The sequence below is a fragment of the Phacochoerus africanus genome, chromosome 3 (genome assembly GCF_016906955.1).
Source record: "Phacochoerus africanus isolate WHEZ1 chromosome 3, ROS_Pafr_v1, whole genome shotgun sequence".
Taxonomy (NCBI): Eukaryota; Metazoa; Chordata; class Mammalia; order Artiodactyla; family Suidae; genus Phacochoerus; species Phacochoerus africanus.
In genome coordinates this window covers 186,358,970-186,380,211 of record NC_062546.1, presented here as the reverse complement: position 1 = coordinate 186,380,211, position 21,242 = coordinate 186,358,970, and the positions used below count along the sequence as shown (strand labels likewise).

The 21,242-nt window shown below is 41.8% G+C and overlaps 1 protein-coding gene across 1 annotated transcript in view; it reads right to left on the bottom strand.

Annotated features, from left to right (window-relative positions):
* LOC125123562 (sterol 26-hydroxylase, mitochondrial) overlaps positions 1 to 21,242 on the bottom strand; it is a 42,356-nt gene that overhangs the window by 4,244 nt on the left and 16,870 nt on the right. Inside the window, exon 2 of the mRNA XM_047773525.1 lies at positions 3,091 to 3,281. Within this exon, the coding sequence (XP_047629481.1) occupies positions 3,091 to 3,281 (191 nt within the window). The remainder of the gene's footprint in view (positions 1 to 3,090; positions 3,282 to 21,242) is intronic.

Below are 21,242 nucleotides of genomic sequence, written 5' to 3'. Positions count from 1 at the left end.
AAAATGAACATTAAAAATCTTAAGGCAAGAATCAGTATTTTTAATTTTGAAATATTGGTTAACTATACTTCAATAAATCTGAAAAATCTATTTTTGTTTAAATGAACCTCAAACCCGAAGAGTTTTCTTTATATGTTGGGGAAAGTCTTCAAAAAAATTTAAATAAATAAACTAAAAGTGGTGCTGGAAAAGAAATGAAAACCAGAATAGACCCATTTATTGGAACTTCAGGTTTTAGGTGCTTCTCCAAGAGTAAAAGTCTTCCAACAGAAGGAATCGGATTTGAAGAACTAAAATTAGAGCACTTCTGGGGTTGTTAAGCTATTTCTTGGGGAAACAAGACTTAAAAAAATGAGATTTTAGGGAGTTTTCCTTGTGGCTCAGTGGGTTAAGGACCCAATATTGCCTCTATAAGGATGCTGGTTTGATCCCTGGCCTGGGTCTGTGGGTTAAGGATCTGGTGTTGCCACTAGCTACGGCCTAGGCCACAGCTGCAACTCCGATTTGACCTCTGGCCTGGGAACTTCCATAAGCCACAGGTGTGGCTGTAAAAAATTAAAAAAGTGAGATCCTAAAAGTGTATGTGCTAAAACAAACAAAAAACCTTTTACAGGTTAGCAAAATAGCTTTTAAATGCATATAGGGTATGACATATTTAGGAAATTGGCTTTAGATTAAACATTTATAAATAGAATTGTTTAGCTCCAATTCTAAATCTGAACCATCAAGTCCAGAGATGGCGTGACCTGGTGAAAATCTGAGACCTAAATCTTTTTATTACTGTTATTATTATTGAGGTCTAACTAATATATACCATTATACAGGTGTACAATATAATGATTTGATATCTGTATACATGGCAAAATGATCACCACAGTAAGAACAGTTACCATCTATCACCACAAAAAATTAACTTGCAGGATTTCCTCTCTTGCCAAGATTTGGGTCTCAAATATTGTAGAGCATACTTGGGACCCAAATCTTGCCTGTAGGGTCAGGCGCCAGGATAAAGATCTTGAAGAACCTTCTCTATTCTTTTTCCAGAACTTTGGGAGGAAAAAAAAAGGCCTAGGAATTAAGTTTTGAAGTCACCCCCCTGTGAAGAAACAAGGAAAAAAGAAAGACAAGTGATGACAGAATGAATGGACTGGCATCAATGGCAGATAAAAGGAACTTTCCAGCCAGTCTTTCCTTTCCAAATGTGTCAAGACAGTAAGTTCCTGGATTCCAGAATCCGAGAAATCGATTCTACTACTTGACAATCGTGTTACCTCTGGCAAACGGTGCAAAAACCATTCTAGGCTTCGGTTTCTTCACCTATAAAGTGGGGATAATAACACTATCTACTTTATGGGCTTGTTGTGAAGATAAAATAATAAATATAAAGAGACTAACCTGATGCCTGGCATGTCATAGACACATAGTTAGTTTTATCTGTGTTGCTGCTACTATTTCCACCACCAGGATCAGCTTCAGTCTCTTTAAAAATGACTACAAACATGGATATCAAGCAACTAGGGAAAATAAAAAGCCATTTGTTTTGAAGTTCTGTCAACATACTACAGTAAAAGAAGCTGTGATATATCCAATTATAAGCTGTGGCCTTGAGAATGGTTTATCACCAATGATTCTCAATTATTTACCTTAATTGGTATGTGTACATATAATATGTTCAGCCCATCCTTCAATTTGTCACTGCCAAAATAATCTTAACTTTTCTAGGTATAATTTTAAAGCTGAAACAAACATTTATCTTTGTGTGTGGAGAGCATCCATGAAAGTTATAACCAGAAACAAGCATATAATACATAATTTGGGAAATATTTTAAAAATTAAATTGAGGGAGTTTCCTTCGTGGCTCAGTGGTTGACGAATCCAACTAGCAACCATGAGGATGCGGGTTCGATCCGTGACCTCACTCAGTGGGTTAAGGATCTGACGTTGCCGTGAGCTGTGGTGTAGGTCGCAAATGAGGCTCGCATCTGGTGTTGCTGTGGCTGTGGCGTAGACTGGCTGCTACAGCTCCAATTGGACCCTCGCCTGGGACTCTCCACATGCCGCAGGTGCTGCCCTAAAAAAAAAAATTAAATCGAGCCCTCCCAACTAATATGACAATAATGTCTTTTCAGCTATAAATAGATATGTCCCATTATGATTTGAGTTGGTAGATTTCAACCATAATGTAGAATAATGGAGCTGAAAGTTCTTTTTTTTTCCCATTTTTTTAAGTTTTATTGAAGTATAGTTCATTTACAGTGTGAGTTAAAAATTCTTTTTTTTTTTTTGCCTTTTTAGGGGCACACCCGTGGAAATTCCCAGGCTAGGGGTCGAATCAAAGCTACAGCTGTCGGCCTACACCACAGCCACAGCAACACAGGATCTGAACCATGTCTGTGACCTACACCATAGCTCACGGCAACGCCAGATCCTTAACCCACTGAGGGGGGCCAGGGATTAACCTATGTCCTCATGGATACTGGTTGGGTTTGTTTACCACTGAGCCATGACAGGAACTCCGTGAGCTAGAAATTCTTTTTTTTTTTTTTTTTTTGTCTTTTTGCCATTTCTTGGGCCGCTCTAGCAGCATATGGAGGTTCCCAGGCTAGGGGTCTAATCGGAGCTATAGCTGCTGGCCTACACCTGAGCCACAGCAACGCAGGATCCGAGCCACGTCTGCGACCTACACCACAGCTCATGGCAACGCCAGATCATTAACCCACTGAGCAAGGGCAGGGGTCGAACCCGCAACCTCATGGTTCCTAGTCGGATTCGTTAACCACTGCGCCATGACGGGAACTCCCTAGAAATTCTTAAAAATATCTTGGAGATACTCTAGTCCAAGCTTACCATTTTACATATGAGAAACATAAGCTCAAGGGAGGGGAAATTATTCATTTGTTTATAGTCATATGACACATTACTGGAAAAGCCAATGAATGGTCGGAGGACTTCAGCCTTACCCAGCCACCACTTTTTAGATTGAGTATCAGGTTCAAGGACACAGGAAAATCCTACTCTGCCCATTCTCCACTGGCTGCCCAGTGCCTGGCCCTCTGGGGGCCTGTTGTAGTCCCTCAGGCCCCAGCTCACGTGGTGAAGGGCCCATAGGTCAGGCCCTGCAGGTCCCGGTGCTCCTTCCACAGGTCCATGTCATTCCGTACTGGGTACTTGCCCTCTTGGCGCATCACTTGCTCCAGGAGTGGGGCACTGGCCACGTTCACATGGATCTGAGGCCCTACATAGTTTATCCACATTGGACCATACTGGGCCTTGTTCAGCACCTGTGGGGTTCAATGAAAGCTGAATAACCATGGTACTTCCTGGAGAGAGGACAGGATGGGGAAGTGTCTGATGGCCACATCAGAGCAAGCAGTCTGGGCCAATCACATTGTATAGAAGGTAGGCACTAGGATGCCCTGTATTTCCCCCCCCCATTTTTTTTTTTAAAAAGGTAGACCAGAGTTAGAATATTGAGAGCAGGAGTTCCGCTGTGGTACAACAGGACTGGCGGCATCTCTGTAGCACCAGGACGTGGGTGTGATCATCAGCCTGGCACAGTGGGTTAAAGGATTCCATGTTGCTGCAGCTAGGTCACAACTGTGGCTCAGACCTAATTCCTGGCCCAGGTGGTACATATACCCAAGGGAATACTACTCAGCCATAAAAAAGGACAAAATAATGCCATGTGCAACAACATGGATGCAACTAGAGATTCTCATACTGAGTGAAGTAAGTCAGAAAGAGAAAGACAAAGACCATATGATATCACTTACATGTGGAATCTAAAATATGGCACAAATTATCCCATCTACAAAATAGAAACAGATTATGAACATGAAGAGCAGACTTTTTGTTGCTAGGGAAGGGGTAAGGTAGTGGGATGGACGGGGAATTTGGGATTGCTAGATGCAAACTATTACATTTAGAATGGATACGTAATGGTGTCCTACTGTACAGCACAGAGAACTATGTCCAATCTCTTGGGGTAGAAAATGATGGAAGATGGTATGAGAAAAAGTATATATATATATATGACTGGGTCACTATACTGTACAGCAGAAATTGACACAACACTGTAAATAAACTATACTCTGATAAAAATTATTTAGAGCGATGAGCATCTGATGGAACTGGGGGAGTTGAAGTTTTGGGGGAATGAAGTTTTGGAAAAGTGGAACATGTGGCAAACTGAGGTATGTTGAGGTATAAATATCTGGGGTCCAGGGTTTTAGGGAATCTGAGCCTAGAGTAGGATGTCTTTGGGTCCTTCCTAGAAGCATTTAAATCTACTGCAGCTTGCTGTCAATGAGATGAAGATAAATATTATGTAAACAACAAGAAAAGAAATATAATTGGAAATTCTAGGAAAAACAAGAAGCTGAATGAGAAAGTCAAGATGTACATAAAAAGTAAACTATGTGGTATGAAATTTTTAATAAAAAATTAATTAACTTTGTTAAGGAATATAATTCTCAAATATCTTAGAATTTCTAAAGCACCTGACAGTTGAGACCCATAGCATCTCTGGAATTTACACTGCAATGACATTTTTATAGTCGCTGAAAATGAGGGAGAAAATAAATATATTTGGGGGTTTGGCGGGGAAAACTTGAAAAGAATCCAGAAATATTAAGACTAAATTTACTAAGTTATACCTACAAACTGAAAGCAAATGAAACATAGTGGGATAAGCTATGAGATCCTGCTGTATAGCACTGGGAACTATATCTAGTCACTTATGATGGGGCATGAAGGAGGATAAGGTGAGAAAAAGAATGTATACATGTATGTATCACCGGGTCACTTTGCTGTATAGTAGATAATTGACAGAACACTGTAAACCAGCTATAATGGAAAAAATAAAAATCATTAAAAATAAAATAAAATAAAGTATTGCCACAAGACAAAAAAAAAAAAAAGCATAGTGGTTTCCCAGGTAATCTCTTAATCTGGGGATGCTGTGAATTGCTCCTGAAGGAGAAGCCATTTGAACTTTTTCAACTGTATCAGTAGCATAGCATTTTTGTGTGAAAGTGGAAGTTTGTTACTGAAGAGGTTTTAAGAGGATTGGAATTTGTTCTAGCACAGAAATTAGGCCAAAGAGCTTCTGTAAAAGGAACATTAGAATTATGGAGTACAAATCTATTATTCAAATTATAGAACTCATAGTCCAAAAAAAAAAACAGCAATGTTACTGGGTCTTAATTAGCACTGAATACTGGGTTCTCCTAGGGCCAATGCAACCCAATTACTCAAGTGCCCGGAATCCACCCTGAACTAGGGGCTGACTCTGCCGGTTCCCAAGGAGACAGCCTTGAAAACCCCCAACATCCATTTAGTCTTGTTTCCCGCTTCTACCTCCCAGTAATGTCTGCCTGTGCAGTATGGTTTTGAATGGTTGATTGTCTGAAAACCACAACGATTCAGGAAGAGAATAAGCATGTTCAGACATTGCCCGTGGGAGTCTAGCATGACACAACCCTACATGGAGGACCAATTGTTAATATTTATTAAAATTTACATAACCTTTATAAATAGAGTATAGGTCAGCTACATAATGGAATACTATTTCACCTTAAAAGAAGATGGAACATCTCCTTGTGTACTAACATGGGAAGATAGACTGTAACATGGAGAGAAAGGTAGATAGCTGAGATAGATCATTAAATGGAAAAGAGCAGGGAGCTAAATTAGAATATTCAGCATTTGGCTGGAGAGGGTGTGTAGAAAAGGGAACCCTCCTACACTGTTGGTGGGACAGTCAATTGGTACAATCAATATGGAAAACAGTATGGAGGTATCTCAGGAAACTAAATATAGAACTACCACATGATCTAGCAATCCCACTCCTGGGCATATATCCAGGCAAAGCTTTCATTTAAAAAGATACATGCACCCCTGTGTTCACTGCAGCACTATACACAATAGCCAAGACATGGAAACAACCTAAATGTCCATCAATGGACAAATGGATCAAGAAGATGTGATACACATTCACAATGGAATACTATCAGCCATAAAGGAGAACAAAATAATGCCATTTGCAGCAACATGGGTGGAACTAGAGACTCCCATACTAAGTGAATTAAGTCAGAAGGAGAAAGACAAATACCATATGATATCACATATCTGGAATCTAATATACGGCACAAGCGAACTTATCTACAGAAAAGAAACAAACTCATGGACATGGAGAACAGATGTGTGGTTGCCAAGAGAGAGGGAAAGGGACTGGGAGGGACTGGGAGTTTGGGCTTAGTAGATGCAAACTATTGCACTTGGAATGGATAAGCAATGCGATTCTGCTGTATAGTATCTGATCACTTGTGGTGGAAGATAATGTGAAAAAATGAATGCATATAGATGATGGGTCATTTGCTGTACCACAGAAATTGAGAGAACATTATAAATCAACTATAATAGTTTTTTTTTTTAAAGGAATATACAGAATTTGCATTTTCTTTTGTGGAGAAACACAGGACTGACACATCAAAAACGAATTAAAGTGATTACCTATGGGAAGGTGGAGGGGAGAGTGTGGGTGTAAGACTGCATGATGTTCTATTGTTACATTATCTTAAGTTTTGAACTATGAAAATGTATTCAAATGTTTTAATATAAAGGGGAAAGAAAAAAGAAAATGTTTCCAAAACAGAAAGTCACCTGCCATTGAGCAAGTAATTCCAAAAGCAGGAAGGACTGGCTGAACCTCTGAATTCATGTATGTTTACATTCCTTAGATTTATAAGTGAACCCTAGCTGTATTCATTTTGTTTATTTTTCTTAAAGTTTCCATTAGATAAGAATATTTCTGGGAGTTCCTGTTGTGGCTCAGTGGGTTAAGAACCCGATGAGGATGCAGGTTCCATCCTGGACCTCGCTCAGTGGGTTGGGGATCTGGCATTGCCGTGAGCTGTGGTGTAGGCTGCAGACACAGCTTGGATCCAGAGTTGCTGTGACTGTAGCGTAGGCTGGCAGCTGCAACTCTGATTCGACCCCTACCCTGGGAACTTCCATATGCCATAGGTGCAACCCTAAAAAGCAAAAAAAAAAAAAGAAAAGAAAAGAAAAGAAAAAAGTATACTTTGGAAGTTCCTGTGTGGTGCAGTAGGTTAAGGATCTGGCATTGCCACAGCTGTAGCACAGGTCACAACTGCAGCACAGGCTCGATCCCTGGCCTGGGAACTTTCACATGCCACGGGTACGGCCAAAAGAAAAAGAAAGAAAGAAACATATGTCTAAATTTCTTAGGCAAATTATCCTAAAAGTAAGCTTAGTTTGTGTCTCTAGTTTGGTTTAAGATATAACAATAATAGAAATAATACTAATTCTATGGAGTTAGCATAAACCAGACTCTGTTCCAAGCACTTTGCTTATATTTACTCATTCGGCTAATGTATGAAGTAGGTGTAAAGTTACCACAATTTTGCAGATGAGGAAACTGAGGCCCAAAGAGGCTGCCCAAGGTCACTCTACCAATAAGTGGCAGTCAGGGTTCAAACTCAGACTGCTTGGCTGGAGGCCATGTCTCAACTGCTTACTCTGATGATCCCCGAGAAAGCTGACTATGCCTTGCTGACTGGAAACAAACTTAGGCCCTTTAAAAATCTGTGCTATTTAAAACCACCACAACTATGCAGTAAACAAGGGTTTCTCGTGGCACTGTTGACATTTGAGGCTGGATAATTCTTTGCTGTGGCAGACTGTCCTGAGAATCACAGAATGTTTAGCAGCACCCCTAGACTATTCCCAAACAGCCCCCCCGCAAACTGACAACCAAAAAATATCTCTATTCTGCCAAAATATCCTGGGAGGTGGGGAGGTGGGGGGCAGAATCACCTCACGTTGAGAACTTCTGCAATAACCCCAACCTCTTTACGTGTTTCTTAATTCTTTCGTTTTGAAAGACGGCTTTTTAAGAAATAATATCTCATTTTGAAGAAATATTTATCTGAAGTTTGGTTTCTTTTCCTTCTATTAAGTTCAAGTAAAAATTTTTATAATGATGTAAACAGTGGTTATTCCTGAATCATGGTTCATTTAATTTTATTTATTTATTTATCTATTTATGTTTGCTTCTTAGGGCCGATCTTGCAACATATGGAAGTTCCCAGGCTAGGGGTCCAGTCAGAGCTACAGCTGCCAGCCTACACCACAGCCAACAGCAACATCAGATTTGAGCTGAGTCTGTGACCTACACCACAGCTCATGGCAACGCTGGATCTGTAACCCACTGAGCGAGGCCAGGGATCAAACCCACAACCTCATGGTTCCTAGTTGGATTCATTTTCTGCTCCACCACGACGGGAGCTCTCTGAATCATGGTTTATAGTTTACTTTCTTCTTTATACTGTGATTTGTTTTTCAAGTTTTCTATCATGATTCTGGAATCAGAAAAAAAATATTTTAAAAGACTAGATCAATAATCGTTTGATTAGGCACCGGCTTCTTCCCTGGAATCCAGAGCCTCTGGCACCACTTCCTGGCTGTCAGTCTGGAGGTTTCTGGGACATTTCCCCCTATGCCTAGGCCATGCTTTCTTCCCTCTTCCCTCATATTCCTCTTCTCAGTTCGTTTACTTAGTGGAACATAACAAGGATCTATTTATGTAAGAACTTATTTTAGAAAGACACCAGAATACTTGCTGAGAGATGTGTGCTATGTCTGTGAGCCTACCGTGAGGCCGTAACCTGAACCAGTTAGAGAGCCCCAACGTTCTCAGATGCATCCTGTCCGAGTGCCACTTTGCAGAACAAAGTCCCCTGGGGACCATCTTTCAGGATGAATGGGAGGGCTCACCTCGGCCGGGTGAGATTCCAAAGACAGACAGTGTTAAATTCATCCAACATTCATTTATTGAGCTCATGTCCTGTTGCTCCTGTACTGATCTAGGGGCTGGGGATATGGCTGTGACCTACCCTCAGACAGTTTATTTACATCCTAGGGCACGAGCCACACAGTTAAGAACTGGATTTCGTATGCTTATAAACTGTTCCCTAATTCTTTTGTAAATGTTTTATCTCTTCCACTAGATTGAAAATCGTCAAGGGCAGGAACCATGTCATACTTCATGATACTTCCCATACTGCCTGACTCACTGTAAAGCACCCCTCCATAAATATAATAGCAGTTGCCAAAGAATCAAGCGGAAGAAAATCAAGTGGAAGAAAAAGCAGATAGTACAAAGAATATGAGACAGAGACAGAAAGGAAGCGGGGAAGAGGGCACATAAGAAACTGGTAACAGTGGCTCCACTGGGGTGGGCATTACCTTTTTTTTTTTTTTTTGTCTTTGTGCCTTTTCTAGGGCCACTCCCGTGGCATATGGAGGTTCCCAGGCTAGGGGTCGAATTGGAGCTGTAGTCACTGGCCTATGCCAGAGCCACAGCAATGGGGGATCTGAGACACGACTGCAACCTACACCACAGCTCACGGCAACGCCGGGTCCTTAACCCACTAGCAAGGCCAGGGATCAAACACGCAACCTCATGGCATAGGCCAGCATAGCGCTGACTCAACCACTAGCCTGGGAACTTCCATATGCCATGGATGTGGCCCTAAAATAAAATAAAATAAAATAAAATACTTAAGAATAAATTTAACCAAGGAGATGAAACACTGTAAACTGAAAACTAAAAAGCATTGCTGCAAGAAACGAAAGGCCTAAATAAATGGAAAGATATCCTGTGTTCACAGATTGGGAGACTTACTATTGTTAAGATAGCACTACTCCCCAAAGTAATTTACAGAGTCAACAAAATCTCCATCAAAATTCCCATGGTCTTTTCTGCAGAAACAAATCCTCAAATTCTTATGGAATTGCCAGAGGCTCTGAAGAGCCAAAACAACACTAAAAAAGAAAAACAACCATGGAAGATTCATACTTCCTGATTGTAAAACTTACTACAAAGCTACAGTAATCAAAACAGTGTGGCAGTAGCATAGGCTACACATATGAACCCATGGACTAGAACTGAGAGTGTAGAAATAAACTCAAATATCTATGGTCAACTGATTTGTTTTTCACAAGAGTGTCAAGATCATTCAATGGGAAAAGAACAGCCTTATCAACAAATGGTGTTAGGATAACTGGATTACTAAGTGCAAAAGAGTCAAGTTGGACCCCTACCTCACACCATAAACAAAAATAAACTCAAAATGGACTGAATATAAGAGTTAAAACTGTAAAACTCTTAAAATAAAATATAGGGGTAAATCTTCATGACCTTGGATCTGGCAACAAATTCTTATATTTGAACACTAAAAGTGTGAGCAATTAAAAAAAGAAAGAAAAATTGGACTTCATAAAAATTTAAAACTTTTGCACATCAAAGGACATTATCAAGACCATGACTAGCTAATCTACAGAATGAGAGAAAATATTTGCAAGTCATATACCTGATTAGGGTTTAATATCCAGAATATACAAAGAACTCTTCAAAAACTCAACAAGAAGACAGTTGAATTTTCAAATGATCAAAGGACCTGATATTTCTCCAAAGATGATATATAAACAGCCAATAAGCACATGAAAAGATATTCAACATCACTGACATTAAGGGATGCAAATCAAAACGACAATAAGATACTATTTCACATCCACTAGAAGGACCAAAATCCAAAAAACTGAAAATAAAAGCTGTTGGCAAGCATGTGAAGAAATTGAAACCCTTGTGCATTGCTAAAGGGAAAGTAAAAATGGTGCAGCAGCTGTGGAAAACCATTTGGCAAGTCCCCAAAAAGTTAAACATAGAATTACCATATGATTCAACAATTCTACTCCTAGGTATATACCTAAGAGAAATGAAAACATACGCCACACAGAGACTTATACATGAATGTTTATAGTGGCATTACTTATAGCTGTCAAAAGGTGGAAACAAGCCAAATGTCATCAACTGATGAACGGATAAGCACATTATGGTATAAACATAATTGGAGCCTTTAGCCCTAAAAAGGAACAAAGTTCAATATGCACTAAAACTTGAATATATGCTAAACCTTGGATGAACTTTGAAATCATATGCTAAAAGTCAAAGAAACCAGACACAAAAGGGCGCATGTTGTATGATTCCATTTATATGATATAACTGAATAGGCAAATCCATAGAGATGGAAAGCAGATTAATGATTACCAAAAGGGTGGCAGGAGGGGAGGGAGGAACGACTAATAACAAGGTGTTTTTCTGGGGTATTGAAAAAGTTTTGAACTAGAGAGAGGTAATTGTTTCATAATGTTAAGAATACATGAAATGGGAGTTCCCATTGTGGCGCATCGGAAACAAATCCCACTAGGAACCATGAGGTTGCAGGTTCAATCCCTGGCCTTGCTCAGTGGGTTAAGGATCCAGCATTGTCATGAGCTGTGGGGTAGGTCCCATACACGACTCAGATTCTGCGTTGCAGTTGCTGTGGTGTAGGCCAGCAGCTGCAGCTCCAGTTTGACCCCTAGCCTGGGAACTTCCATATGCCATGGGTGCACCTCTAAAAAGACACACACACACACACACACACACACACACACAAGCCTAGAAGAAGTTTGTAATACTTAAAGTCTCCAGAGCCTCAGCAAGAACCCTGCTGTGGATAAAGATTGGCCCTCAGAAAAGAGAAACCAGAAAAGGAGTGAGGAAGGGTCACTTGAGTTGGTTATTCTGTGGTTCCAAGGCTTCCTCTCTTGCAGACTGAGAAGAGAAGCAAATGGATAAACAAGATCCACCTGTATAGCCCAGGGAACAATATTCAATATCCTGATAAACTATAATGGAAAAGAACAGAAAAAAATATATATATATATATCTGAATCATTTCACTGTACAATAAGAAATTAACACATTGTAAATCAACTGTACTTTAAAAAAAAAAAAAAAAAAGGACCAGGCCAACCTTTCCTTTCCTTTGCCAGCTCCTAACCCAGGATTACAGATTAAGTTTTAAGAGGTGTTTGCTCACCTTTGTTTATTTGTTCTGGAAAGAACATACTGACAGAATCTTTTTTTTTTTTAGAAATGGGAATGCCCTCTGTGGCACAAAACTGCCGCCTTTGTAACTTTTCTGGAGGACAATTTGACAGGCGATACAGAGCAAAGACCTGAGCAAAATCTTTTACTGCAAAGATTCCATTTTAAAGGATTTGTTTTAAGCTTAAGGAACTAATTCGGGATGTGTGCAATATTTGGTGATATATTTATCAAAGTTTTACACATTAAAAAAACCTGTAAATATGTAACAATAAGCTTTCCTGTGTAGCCATACAATGGAACACCATTCAGCCAATAAAATTGTTACTGAAGTGACTGTCGATATAGAAAGATACTAAACGGTAGGCTACAAAAGAGAGTACACAATATACTTTCATTTTTTAAGAGGAAGTTCACTGAGGACACGCAAGCAGGAAAAATGCTTACTTGCCCCAAGGTCATCCGTGTATTTATGTGTTCATTTCACAAATGCTTGTTAACACTTTGTGTACAAGGCACTGAGACATCTCCAGGGTGTTGGGGTTGTGGAAGATTTGGATTTTCTTCTTCATGTGTCTTTATATTTTCTAATATCTCTACAGTAAACCATGTATTACGTCCACAAATTATTTCTAGTAAGTCAAAATGACATTTTCTCTTAAATGGGTTATATAATCACCAATAGCACGCACCTCATATTTATGTGATTTTTTTTTTTTGAACAAGGGTCATTTTTATAGAAAAAAAAAAAAGTGCCTGTCTCATGGGTTTTTATCTCAAGTCAGTTATCCATAGCTGGCAGTATCAGTTGAGGGGTCAGGGACTGTCTGGCAGGAGATTTTGTCCTAGTTCTAGTCCCAGTACCAAAGGGCCCTGTCTCTTTATTGGGTAATAGCTTGGCAGAGGCACCCTCCTGAATTTGCCTGCATCATAGATACAAGGGCTTGAACCCAGTGTCAACTGGGGGGAAAAAAAAGCACAATGTAAAAGTTGAGAATTATGTTTTACTTGGCAGATTTGCTGAAGATTTAAGCCCAGGAGGGGGCCTCTCTCTGAGGGACTGCGTCCATGAGGTCAGGGAGGGGCCAGGATATATAGGAGTTTTTGCAACAAAAACCAGGTAATCAGAACATCAAAATATTACTGTTAATTAAAAGAAAGCCAGGGAGTTCCCATCTTGGCTCAGCAGTTAGCAAACCTGACTAGCATCCATGAGGTCGCCGGTTTGATCCTCGGCCTCCATCAGTGGGTTAAGGATCCAGCGTTGCCATGAGCTGTGGTCTTGGTCACACCACAGCCACAGCCAAGTTGCTGTGGCTGTGGTGTAGGCTGGCAGCTACAGTTCCGATTGGACCCCCAAACCTGGAAAACTCCAAATGCCTCGAGTGCGGCCCTACAAGACAGAAAGATCAAAAAATAAAAATAACAAAATAAAAGAAAGCCAGACATCTCAAGCTAATGAATTTGGTGCTTTTCTATGCATGGGAAGAAGCAAGAGTCTGGGCTTATTGAAATCACTCCTTTGATATGCACCTTAACTATCTATGGCCTGTGTCTTTATCCTGTGCTTTTCCATCCTGAATCTCCTCACAGCAACCACCAGGGGTGGCTGCCTCACAGCAACCACTGGGGGTGGCTACAGTAGCTGATGGCTGGATGGCTGCAATATCCTGTGTTTACTGATATGGCAACATTTTTCATAGACACCAGCCTTCTCTGAGTCTTAAGGGCTGAATGCTCTTTGATCCTCCCAGAACAGGATCCAAGGCCTACTTAGAGCGGCCACCAGGCTCCTTGGCTACTAACACTCCCATCCTGAGTCTCCTGAGGGGCACATGTCCCTGTGTCCTTGGACAGTTTCCCATGCCCTGTGGGTTTTGATACATGTGGGAATTGTGCCCCCACTCCCTTAGAAAAGAGCTGCAGAATATAAAACCTTTTCACTGCAATCTAGAAGGGGCTCCTCAGCTACCGGGTACCCTACACCTGCATCGCAGTCAACTGATCCCTTTTGTTTCTGGGTTGTCCTTTTGCATGTGTTGAGGGGGAGGTGGCAGAGGGAGGTCCTCCTATGAGGGGGTTGTGTGGCCGGGTTAGGAGAGAGAAGACCAGCCATGCAGAGAAATAGGGGTCTTCTCTCAGTCCTATCTATTCTGTCAATAACTGACCACTGGAAACTGAAAGTAAGTGCAAAACTGTGCTTTCTGGTGGGGGTGGAATTGCCCAGTCTGCACTGCTGCCTCACCCATCCCCTGGGCCTTCAGCCAATGTGGAATCCTGAACAGCCTGTGTCAAACCCTTCGGTCTGAGTTTCCGCAAAACAAACAAACAAACAAACAAAAAAACAACTAATAGTTTGGGGGCAAGATCTGCAGTGAAAAGAGAACAAAATGGAAAGTGTTTCTGTGAGCAAGAAGCCCATAAGTTCATTCCTCTGACCTAAAATGGCAAAAATGTGAAACCAGAAGCTCATAAAGAAAGACAAAGAAGGATACTATTTAATGGTTAAAGGATCCATTCAAGAAGAGGATATTACAATCGTCAATATATATGCCCCTAATATAGGAGCACCCAATTACCTGTAACAATTACTAACAGACATAAAAGGAGAAATAGATGGGAATACAATAATAGTAGGAGACTTTAACACCCCACTCACATTAATGGACATATCCTCTAGACAGAAAGTCAGTAAGGCCACAGAGATCCTAAATGACGCAATAGAAAAGTTAGGCTTAATCATTTCCAGGACATTACATCCAAAAAAATCAGAATCTACATTCTTCCCAAGTGTACATGGAACATTCTCAAGGAGAGATCACATCCTGAGGGACAAAGCTAACCTCAAAAAATTTAAGAGTATCAAAATTACTTCAAGTATCTTCTCTGATCACAAGGGCATGAAACTAGAAATCAACCACAGGAAAAGAAATGAGAAAAAATACACTACATAGAGACTAAACATGCTACTAAAAAACAAATGGGTCAATGAGGAAATCAAGAAGGAAATTAAAAAATACCTCAATACAAATGATAATGAAGACACAACCACTCCAAATCTATGAGATGCTGCAAAAGCAGTGCTCAGAGGGAAATTCATACCAATAGAGGCCTTCCTCAAAAAAAGAAGAAAAATCTCAAATCAGCAACTTAACCCAACACCTAAATTAATCAGAAAAAGAAGAACAAACAAACCCTAAAGTCAGCAGAAGGAAGGAAATCATAAAGATCAGAGAGGAAATCAATAAAATAGAGATTCAAAAAACAATAGAAAAAAATCAACCAGACCAAGAGCTGGTTCTTTGAAAAGGTAAACAAAATTGACAAACCTCTGGCTAGACTCACCAAGAAGAGGAAAGAAAAAATCCAAATAAACAAAATAAGAAATGAAAAAGAAGTCACAACGGATATTACAGAAATACAAAAATGTGAAACCAGTAATGAAATGTTTAATTCTATGGGTTTCCAAAGTTTTGGGAAACTTCCTCTGACATCCAAAACATTCTATATAATGAAGTCTTGTTAATTAGCAAGTTAAAGGTCTCTTTCAGTGGGAGTGACTGCTAAGCCCCAACAAGGTTTTGAGTCAGCTTATCAAGTAGTTTCTGGAAACAACATTGGCTCTGGCAGTCAAAGATAAACTGCTGCCTTTAACAAACTAAAAAGTAATATGTTCCTGATACAAAAGATGCACCTGCAGGGAGTTCCCGTTGTGGCTCAGTGGTTAACAAATCCAAGTAGGAACCATGAGGTTGCAGGTTCGATCCCTGGCCTTGCTCAGTGGGTTAAGGATCTGGTGCTGCTGTGAGCTGTGGTGTAGGTTTCACACACGGCTTGGATCCTGAGTTGCCGTGTCTATGGTGTAGGCCAGTGGCTACAACTCTGATTAGACCCCTAGCCTGAGAACCTCCATATGCCGCGGGAACAGCCCTAGAAAAGGCAAAAAGGCAAAAAAAAAAAAAAATGCACCTGCAAAAGGACTCTCAGGAGCAGACAGATGACTGCCTGGGGTTTTGTATCCCCTTCTCCCCAAAGCTGATAAAGTCACAATATCCTTTTAGAAAAAAGACAGTAAGACCCCAGCAAGCTAACTCATAAGGTATGGAATATCCCAGCAGGCAGTGGCAGACCTGGTTGCCAGTGTGTTTAGTGACAAGGGTCCTTGACAGTTGTCCCTAAGAGTGCTAATCAGTTGTTTTGGTGCTTAAAATAAAAGAGGAGAGGGCCCCATACATTTTTTAAAAAAGCATTCCATGGTTGTTCCTTACCCTCTGTATCACCAGGAAAGCGAAACTACTTCTCTAGGACAAGTGGTTGTGACCATAGATAAAATACTCCCTTGTCATCAGGACAGCCGGCTCCTAGAGATATACTGAGGCCCCTTCTTTCAATGAGCAGGAAAGGAGAAATTAGAGATAGAGAAAAAGTCTAATGAGACCCTAGGAATTTGGTTGCACCGGCTAGCAGATGCAAGAGCCACACCAGTTCTGTTGGTTGAAAAGGAATGGATATCAATTCATCACCTAATGACTCCTAGCCACCCTGGCCACGATACCTCACTGATGACATAAGCGTGGAAGAGGAACAGATAAAGACAAACGAGTGCTTGTTGCAGCAGGTCTTTCCATCCATAATGAAGCCATCATCTCATAAGCACCCATGGAGGACAGGAGGGGAAACTGTGACTTCCCTTAGGGCTGCTGTAACCCGAGCCTGGATTTATAATGGAAATCATGAGTGTCCAGATGATGAAATGCAGCATTAGGTGAAACAGTTTGTTCAGTGGGTAACACCAATCTTTGGGGACAGTTAAATCTCCTCTTGTGCCCCAAGGATAGATGCTGGAAAACTGCTTAGCTCTGGGCAACCAATTTCCCACTATGGAAGCCTAAACCCAGACCAAGATAAATGTCCTTCGAACTGAGGGAATATTATGGGTTGAATTGCGTGTGCCCCCTTCCCGCCACCCACCCCCCCGCCACCCACCCCACAACTTCATCTATTGAAGACCTAACCCCTGGTACCTCAGAATGTTATTTTAAGTTAGGATCTTTACAGAAGTCATCCAGTTAAAATGAGGTCATTAGGGTTTGGGTCTGAATCCAGTATGACTGGGGGTCCCCATTAAAAGAGAAAATCTGGACACAGACGCACATGCAGGCAGGGAAGATGCCATGTAATGATGATGATGGTCATATATCAGGCAAGAAAAGAAGCCCGGAACATACCCTCCTCTCACAGCCCTCGAAAGGAATCAATCCTGTCAGCTTCTTGCCACGGGGCTTCCAGACTCCAGAACCATGACACAATCAATGTCTGTGGTTTAAGCCACTTGGTTTGTGGTATTTTGTTATGGCAGCCTGAACAAATTAACATAAAGGGAGAATGTATGAACACAGGCATCCAGAATGTAGAACCATATACACCTGGCTCTTATGCCAGGGAGTCCTCAGAGTGGAGATTGATGGTCTGCCCATGAGGGAAATTTTCTCTCACTACGAGCCCATGAGAAGGCCATAAGATTTAAAGATCTAGATTGCAACAGGGGAGAATCCCCAGTTGGCTTTGGCACTGACTATGCACAAGCAGGAGGAAGGCCAAGAAGACACAGGCACCCTTGGCTGAGGTCTGTGCTGTTTGAAATGGTGTTGAGCCAATGCTTTCACCCCACCTCTCTACCCAGATCTCACTTCCTTCCAGAACAAACAGGACTAGGGCAAAGGCCTATGTCCCTCCTTCCTTAAGGACAGCCAGAATTCTTATGCACTGGTCAAGTGTGTTGAGGATTTGATGGCAACCAAGGCTGTCAAACCTTTTCAGCCTTTTTAAGACACTGAGGCACAAGTCACTCTGACGCCAAGAAATTTGCATAGGTATACTTGAAAAATTACTTCACCTGGATTTGGATTGAACAATTGACAATTGACTGATGTAACTTCACAGGTGTATTAGGCATCTCTGGAGAAACAGAACTGATATATATGTATATACAGAGTTTTGCTTTGTTTTGTTTTAAGGGATTGGCTCTGGGAACTGGCAAGTCTGAAATTTGCAGGGTGGGGGTGGAAATTCTAGCAGAAGTAGATGTTGCAAACTTGAGTGTGAAAAGCAGTCTAGAGGCAGAATTCCTTCCTTTTCTCTGGATCTTAGTCTTTTCACTTAAGGTCTTCAACTGATTGGATGAGGCCCACATCCACTATGGAGGGTAAACTGCTTTCTTCGAAGTCTAATTATTTAAATGTCAATCACAGCTAACTTGGTGCTTCTTCTGTCACCAGCTAGACTTGCTGCTCTTGAGAAATCACAATATTGATGCTAATGATCACGATATGAGTTGACAAATATATAAGGTGGTCTTGATGTGGCCCAGAGGTCAGGAGGTGGGAGATGTTCTAGGATGTATACAGGGAATATAGGGAAGGTGTACAGGGAAACTATATGGGGAAGAAACAGGGAAGAAACAACTGAGGCACCTCAGAAGAAACCAGAGATCACGTGAAGGAAAAACACAGGGAGGATTAGGACAGAGCATGAAGTGACTGCTGGAGAGACTGGCCACTCTGGTCACATGGCTGTGGAAATGAGAGGAACACCTGTGGCTTGTGGCACATCAGGGTTCAACCCTTGGAGGCTGGGGGTGATGGGAGGGACTACTAATTTCCTCTCTCTCTCAATTCTTGTCTTGTCGCCAATATAGCCCATGCTGCCACCACCCTCAGCTTGACCACTGGCCAAAGAGAATCTGAAGCTAAAAACTCTCAGAAACATCCCAAGAGCCACTGAACTCAGAAAGGACCAGTCTCCACTAAAGATGACAGAGCAAGAATAACTTCCTGGACACTGTTTTGGTCTCTTTAACCTTATCCTGTTGCTGTTGGTCTCCTTTGTTTATTCATTAGTCACAGGTTGTTTTAAACTCTTCGGCATGGGTGGTAATACACGACCATACTGCCCAGGACTTCCATGGGCCACATGAGATGGGGTAAGCCTGGTTGCTAACACCTTGAATTGTTCTCTGAATGGGGAGCCTGGGTGAGGTCTACACTCCAAACAGGCCTAGTCAGGAGTTCCCGTTGTGGTGCAGCAGAAACAAATCTGACTGGTGTCCATGAGGATTCAGGGTTCAATCCCTGGCTTCGCTCAATGGGTTAAGGATCCAGCATTGCTGTGAGCTGTGGTGTAGGTCACAGATGCGGCTCAGATACAGCGTTGCTGTGGCTGTGGGGTAGGCTGGCAGGTGTAGCTCCAATTCAACCCCTAGCCTGGGAATCTCCATATGCCTTGGTTGTGGCCCTAAAAAGCAAAGCAAAACAAAACAAGGAAACAAAAACACCAAAAAACAAACAAACAAAAACACCAGGTAGGCCTAATCAACCTACAGAGAATCATGGTTGTGGTGATTCCCATCTGATGTTGCCGAAGACAAACAGAACAGATTTGTTATGAGCTCCTATCAGTAAAGTTAAAATGTCTATCTGATGGGCTGATCCCTGCCCCTGAGAATTCTTAGTTGGCTATCTGAAAGGTCAGAATCTGGCATTGCTATCGTTGTGGCATAGGCTGGCAGCTACAGCTAAGGTTCCACCCCTAGCCTGGGACCCTCCATATGCCGTGGGTGTGGCCCTAAAAAGAAAAAAAGAAAAGGAAAGAAAAGAACTATAAAATGTAAGACCCCTTAGCTATAGCCTAGAAGGGGCCCCTCAGCACCAGGATACCCTGCAACTCACAGCGCAGTCACCTGATTGGAAGAGTTTCAGGGTTGTCCTTCGAGGGTATGGGACTTCCCATTGCCTTACTCATCTTCTTGCTGTGTAAACTATAAAATGTCTAAATCTGTAAGTGGCTTGGAGTTCCGGCTGTGGCATAACGGGATTGGCAGCATCTCTGAGGCACCAGGATGCATATTCCATCCCTGGCCCAGGCACAGTAGGTTAAAAGGATCCCAGCGTTGCCGCAGCTGTGACATATGTCGCATCTGTGGCTCGGCTCTGATGCCTGGCCCAGGAACTCCATGTGCTCCAGGAAGGCTAATAAGTAAATTAAAAAAAAATTTTAAAGTGGCTTGTAGCTTTACTGAGTCAGTCAGGCCTCAGCCTTGCCGTGTCCTGTATGCATGAACTTGACATTTTTTCATCCATTAAACAAGGGAATTATATTGCTAGTTGATTCCAAAAGTTCACTGTGGCTAGCCTAGATGTTAAGGTCGATAACCCAAGGTAGCTTCTGGCAACCATTATCCAAATTAGAAGTACAGTACCTAGAACACACAAATCCACCTCCAGGGCAAGGGGTGGTAACCTGAGTGTGCAAACAGGCTGGAGGGTGCAAAGATGAAGACTTGAAATCCTATGCAACATGTGCCTAAACTCTTTATTTTCGTCTGTATTGAAATGCCATAGCTTTCAGAATTTCCAAAGATGGGAGACTTAAACAAATTTGAGAAAGTCAGCTTTAGGTTATGATACAGATTTCTCTCCTTAACCCAATTTTGGTCAGGCTCCTCTCAGCCCTCTTCTCAACTAAGCCTCAATGCTGGCTTTTAAAGACTTGAATATACTAACATCGTTTCCAACATCTCAAGGTCGCATCCCTAGGATGAAGCCCTCCTTAAAATGCCAGGCTGAGAAAACCCAGGGCTGCCAAAGGAATTTCCTGTTTGTTCCAGCCAATGACTGAAGATTATGGACCCTGTCTCCCAGTCTCTGTGGGAGGGTGGGAGCCTAACTTTGATGAGATAAGCGCCAGTTAGCAAACCCAAGCAAGTTTCACATGGATCAACCCCTGCCCTTTCCTCCCTCTTGTAATTTTGCGTTTTTTTCCCCTTTTTTTTTTTTTTTTCTTTTCTGCCTTTTCTAGGGCCGCTTCTGCAGCATATGGAGAGTCCCAGGCTAGGGGTCGAATCAGAGTCGTAGCCACCAGCCTACGCCAGAGCCACAGCAACTCGGGATCCGAGCAACCTACAGCACAGGTCACAGCAACGCCGGATCCTTAACCCACTGAGCAAGGCCAGGGATCGAACCCTCAACCTCATGGTTCCTAGTCAGATTCGTTAACCACTGCGCCACGACGGGAACTCCAATTTTGCGTTTTCCTGACTCTGCTCAAGCCTCTGCCATCCCACTCCCTCCTCCCTCCCTCTCCCTTTAAAACGCCAATCACCTTTGCACAAGTCGGAAAGGAGTTCGTCTTCTTCCCCTACTGTCAGTAGTTACTGAAGAAAATCTGTTTTCATCACTTTAACTAATGCCCAACTGTGCTTATCTTTGACAGCTGTGTGGACCTG